This window comes from Procambarus clarkii, chromosome 43 (assembly GCF_040958095.1).
Source record: "Procambarus clarkii isolate CNS0578487 chromosome 43, FALCON_Pclarkii_2.0, whole genome shotgun sequence".
Taxonomy (NCBI): domain Eukaryota; kingdom Metazoa; phylum Arthropoda; class Malacostraca; order Decapoda; family Cambaridae; genus Procambarus; species Procambarus clarkii.
The window spans coordinates 18,915,877-18,921,876 of NC_091192.1; the positions used below are offsets into that span (position 1 = coordinate 18,915,877).

Here is a 6,000-nt window from a genome sequence, read left to right on the forward strand (position 1 = left end):
AGAAAGCCTTTGACACAGTATCTCACCAAAGGCTGTTACAAAAGTTGGAGAAACAGGCAGGAGTAAAAGGTAAGGTGCTCCAGTGGATATGAGAAAATTTAAGCAACAGGAAGCGGCGAGTAACTGTGGGGGGGGGGGGGGAAGACATCAGAGTGGCGAGATGTCACTAGCCGAATCCCACAGGGCTCTGTGCTTACACCCATCCTGTTTCTGATATATGTAAACAATCTTCCAGAAAGTATAGACTCATTCCTCTCAATGTTTGCTGATGATGCAAAAATTATGAGAAGAATCAAGACAGATGAAGATAGACAGACTACAGGATGACCTGGACAAACTGGAGGAATGGTCTAGAAAATGGCTACTGAAGTTTAACTCAGGAAAGTGTAAAGTAATGAAATTAGACAAAGGGAGCAAAAGGCTGAACACAAGGTACTATCTGGGAGGTGAAATCTTGCAGGAGTCAAATAGATAGCTCTGGCAGTTGATATCACACCAAACCTGTCCCCAGAGGCCCACATCAAAAGGATATCGGCAGCATATGCTAGATTGGCCAACATAAGAACTGAATTTAGAAACTTGTGTAAGGAATTGTTCAGGACCTTGTATACTACTTACGTCAGACCAGTCCTGGAATATGCAGCTCCAGGCTGGAATCCATACCTAGTTAAACACAAGATAAAGTTAAAGATTCAGAGGTATGCCACCAGACTAGTCCCAGAACTGAGAAGTATGAGCTACGAAGAAAGGCTACAGGAGCTAAACCTCACGTCCCTGGAAGACAGAAGAGTAAAGGGAGGAATGATAACCCCCTTCAAAACTCTCAGGGGAATTGACAGAATGGACAAAAGACAAACTATTTAGCATGGGTGGAACATGAACAAGGGGACACAGGTGGAAACCTGGTACCTATATGAGCCACAGAGACATTAGAAAGAATTTTGTCAGTGTTAGTAGTTAACAAATGGAATGCATTGGGCAGTGATGTGGTGGAGGCACTGTCCATACATAGTTTCAAATGTAGATTTGATAGATCCCAATAGACTCCAGAATCTGGACACCAGTTGATTGACAGTTGAGAGGCGGGACCAAAGAGCCAATACTCGACACCTGCATGCACAACTAGACAAGTATATAACCTTTTCTTAGGTTCTCACTATTTACATAGAACATTTAGAACTTGGACTTCATGTGAATGTATGTCTATATGTCAGTTATTTTTATTGCTTATGCCCTTAATTATATTTCTAAATAAGCCATTTCAATAATTGTAGGGGCTTTATGAAGTACAAGCGTGAGACGGCTATGTATCGATCAGCTGAGAAGCGGCAGAAGGATTGGGATGAAATCTACAATGTTGATGGTGTACGCCGTGGCCTGCGTGTGCAGGCTGCAAGATGCATGGACTGTGGAGTTCCCTTTTGCCAGTCTTCACATGGTTGTCCCTTGGGTAACATTATTCCCAAGTGGAATGATCTCGTATTCAATAATAACTGGAAGGAAGCACTCGGTCAACTTCTTCAAACCAATAATTTCCCAGGTTAGAACTTTAAGGTGTATTCGTGTTATATTGACAACTGTATTGTGTACATATTTAAATATGACATTTGCTTCAATGGTGTGAATAATGGTCTGAAATGGCTTCATTTTTTATTTTTGTTCTCATGATGAGGATTTGAGGCTGGCAATTTGTAACAATTATTAATGGTTTCCTTAGAATAAGTGTTTCAAGAACAGTATTTAATTTTTTTTAACGTTGATTTAACCCTTCAATTGCATGTCACAATCCAAGGATGTATTAAAGTACAGTACCTCTTAAGATTTAAAACTTCTGTGGGTACACTGGGCACACATCCAGATTCTCAGGCCTCTAGTAAACAGGCGCCATCTTGGAAAAAATCGTGGGTACCCCTCCTGGGTGTAAAGGCCTCCAGTATTAACACAGCAACCATGAGTAGCACATGGAGCAGCGTCACTGCCATGTAGCTCGTGCCCACAGCATCACTGCCATGTAGCTCGTGCCCACAGCATCACTGCCATGTAGCTCGTGCCCACAGCATCACTGCCATGTAGCTCGTGCCCACAGCATCACTGCCATGTAGCTCGTGCCCACAGCATCACTGCCATGTAGCTCGTGCCCACAGCATCACTGCCATGTAGCTCGTGCCCACAGCATCACTGCCATGTAGCTCGTGCCCACAGCATCACTGCCATGTAGCTCGTGCCCACAGCATCACTGCCATGTAGCTCGTGCCCACAGCATCACTGCCATGTAGCTCGTGCCCACAGCATCACTGCCATGTAGCTCGTGCCCACAGCATCACTGCCATGTAGCTCGTGCCCACAGCATCACTGCCATGTAGCTCGTGCCCACAGCATCACTTAATGATGGGGAAATAAATAACTGCAATTATTTATCGATAATACAGTAGTGACATAAAGACCCTGACAGTGATAAAGACTACGTACAAAGTTCAGACATTGGTGAATCTGGTGCAGGTGGTGATCACAGTGTGTGGCACAAAGAGGAAGTCCTGAATCTAGCAACTTAACCCTTCAATTGCGCATCGCATCATATGATGCTTTGACCGACTTGCAGTAAATTGCGCATCGCATCATATGATGCTTTGGAGTACTACGCAAGATTTAAACGGCCCATGGATACATGGGGTTCACCAAGAGCCCATCAGGGCTCTTGTAAACAGACGTCATTGTTAAAAAAAATCGTGGGCCAAACTCCCGTGTGTTAGGGGCCTCAGTATCGAGTGAGCAAACAAGCCTGACGCACGCAGCATGAACTCGCAGCACTGCTGTTCAGCTTGTGACCACAGCATCGCCTAAGAATGCCATAATATTCTTGTTCATGCTATTATGTAGCGATATTATTACAGAAGACCCCTGACTGTGATAAAACTGACCAGGGTTCTGATAATAGCAGGATTGTGGTGATATTTAGCGCTGTGCGTCATGGAGGGAGGAGTAATGCTGTGGGAGGGGAGGGTAGTGGCGTTATCTTCTGACTGTGTGGCCACCTTTTATTGACTGCACTCACCATACCAGCTTAGTGGTTCGCTATGGTGAACACAAATGCAGATACTTATATATAACGTGTGTATAGAGGGTATAAACAGCAAGAGGAGTTGGTTGGGAGCCGCCATTTTGGTGAGGGAGGAGCGTCGTCTGCAGGACTTACCATGTTGTTTACTAATGACCACGATGGTCTTTGGGCACCATACCAGTTTACTTGTACAAGTATGGTGAATAAAACAGGTAGATATTTATATATAATGTGTGTATATAGCGTAATAGCACCACAAACAGTATTGTTGTAGGAGAAATATTAGTGCGTCTGGCCTTGAGGGCGGTAGCCATCAGCTGACTGTGTGAGGTCCTACGTCTTTGTGCCTTTACTCACCATACAAGCTTAGATGTACAGTTATGGTGAACAAAACATGCAAATACTTGTTATATATAACCTGTGTATATAGTGTAATAACCGACAAAGTATTTGTTCACTGTTTGATGAACATAATTGAATCAACAATATGCACACCATATTTTTGAGTACAGCGATGATTCACTCATTTTATTATATAAATATATCACACTACACACTATTGAATAATATTACAGCAAAAAAACTACGAAAAATCAGAGACATTGAAATAATTAGGTAATTATCTCTTTGTGGAAACTCTGGCCTGACAGCTGGCGATCAACAGACCGCCTGGGACGCATGCTGAGTCGGTGCCTATTTTTTGCCAGAATTCCCCGCCCTATAGCGGGCAATATATGCTACTTACGATTTTTTTATTATTTTTCCCATGATCAGTGAACACAAATTAACAGGTTAGGAAGTTTTTTTTTTTTTTTTTTTTTTTTTTTTTTTGTATGCACCTGTGGGTGTCAAATTGTATATAGCTATGCGCCATTTAAGGATTAAGGAATAAGAGGACACAAATTCAAGCTAAAGAAACAAATGTGCCAAAAAATTAGAAAGTTTTCTTTTACAAACAGAGTGGTAGACTGTTGGAACAAGCGAGAAGGTGGAGGCCAAAACTATCAGTAGTTTCAAAGTGTTGTACGAAAAATTGTACTGGGAAGATGGGACACCACGAGTGTAACTCTCGTCCTGAAATTACACAGCTTTAGCACACAGCCATGATTCTGTGCATCTATGCATCATGCAACAGGACCTCTTGTTTCTTTAGGAAATGAACCTGTGAAAAATTATTCATATTAAAGATTTAGTGACCATGATTGTGTTGATGATAACAGTACTCTATTTTGGCTAGTGTTAGCACTTTATCAGGTGCCATTGGCAACTGACGAGCATATGTGGCTACGCTGTGCTTGGATGAGTGGTTACAAGATTATCACACTCGTTATCACAGAACTATAAAGTGGTTCGCAGTGGTGCATAAACATATAGATAGTTATATATATATAATGTGCAAATACAATGTGATAACAGCAAAAATTTTTGGTTTTATTCTAATATTTTACTGTGGTGTGCATATTAGTTACACAAACATTGGTGCATACCAATGTTTTAAACATTGGTATGCACAAATAAGAAACCCCAATACATTATTGCACTAAACAAAAACAAAAAAAATCATAAAACAGTAGAAATACAAAGACATAAAATACAGTATGTTAAATGTGTGCACTTACAAAGTGCACACAAAATATGTGGGTTGGGGTGGCTAGGCTGAACTTGGATCAATGGTTAAGATTATCACACTCGCCAGTATTATTTAGTGGTTTGTATCGGTGCATATATATGTAGAAAGTTGAATCTAACATGCATAAATGCATATACAGTGTGATAATAGCAAATCAGTGTTTTATTGTTAAATTTATATAATATTGTCAACATGTTAGGGACACGAATGTATTTGTATCGATGTTCTGCATCTTTTATTATAGAAATATCTCAAATTACACATTATTGAATAATGTAACTGCAAAACACCAGTGAAAAAACAAATTGGTGATACTGAAATAAATTGGTATGAATATATTAGAGGCAGCTCCCACCTGCATACCTGGCCTGCATGACTTAGGCATGTCTGCTCCATGAACTCTTGAGAATTGTGACTTCATTACATGTTTTCATCTTTCCACCACAGCGAAAGTAAGCTATAACAAATTTTTCCCATTATCAGAGAATTAATTTTAACAAACAGTACTAAAACAAAAATTTCAGAATTTATTTTTTCTTGTGCACAGCTGGTAAACATGTTAATCAAGTGCACAGTACAGGGATTAAGCTTTTGTTATGCACTGAACTTATTGTTCTGTTTTTTTTTTCAGTAAACTTTTCAAATCTTAAAACAATTTGACCACTTTTTCAGAGTTTACTGGTCGAGTTTGTCCTGCTCCTTGTGAAGGTGCTTGTGTTTTGGGCATAAACGAGCCTCCAGTGACAATCAAAAACATTGAATGTGCCATTATTGATCATGCATTTGAGCAAGGGTGGATTAAGCCTGAGCCCCCAGCACTGAGAACAGACAAGAAAGTTGCCATAGTTGGCTCAGGACCTGCTGGCATGGCTGCAGCACACCAGCTTAACAAGGTGAGATGGTATTTCTCCCATCTACTGTATGGGGTATTTGTCATTCAAAAGCAAGTAAGGATACAAGGTAAATATTTATTCCTTACAGAAACTTAGGGATTTTTTAATAAATAATTTCCTATGTCTTTATGCACTCTTTATCTATTGGACAGTCAGGGAACTGGAAGCTATACATCTTTTGTTATTAATTTTCCACCAAATTAATAACAAATGCTGTCTCTTCTTCAGCAGGCGTATTGCAGTTCTCAATACTAGTGCCACCTCTCGCTTACATATCCTTTCACCCCATATTACACCTCTCTCTTCTTGCTTTTCCACACATTTATGATAGTCACATTCACGCTTCTCCTTGCCGTCATCCACTTTCCATACTTAACCCATCAGTAATGACACTAGCATAGTGATCCATGTCCTCGGCT

The 6,000-nt window shown here is 40.5% G+C and overlaps 1 protein-coding gene across 2 annotated transcripts in view; it reads left to right on the forward strand.

The window, feature by feature from the left end:
- LOC123755771 (uncharacterized) overlaps positions 1-5,581 on the forward strand; it is a gene marked incomplete at its 3' end in the record, with an annotated part of 249,077 nt that extends 243,496 nt beyond the window's left edge. For both annotated transcript variants that reach the window (XM_069300074.1, XM_069300075.1), the window contains 2 exon segments: positions 1,275-1,540; positions 5,361-5,581. In XM_069300074.1, coding sequence (XP_069156175.1) covers positions 1,275-1,540; positions 5,361-5,581 — 487 coding nt within the window.
- Between the last annotated feature and the right edge of the window lie 419 nt (positions 5,582-6,000).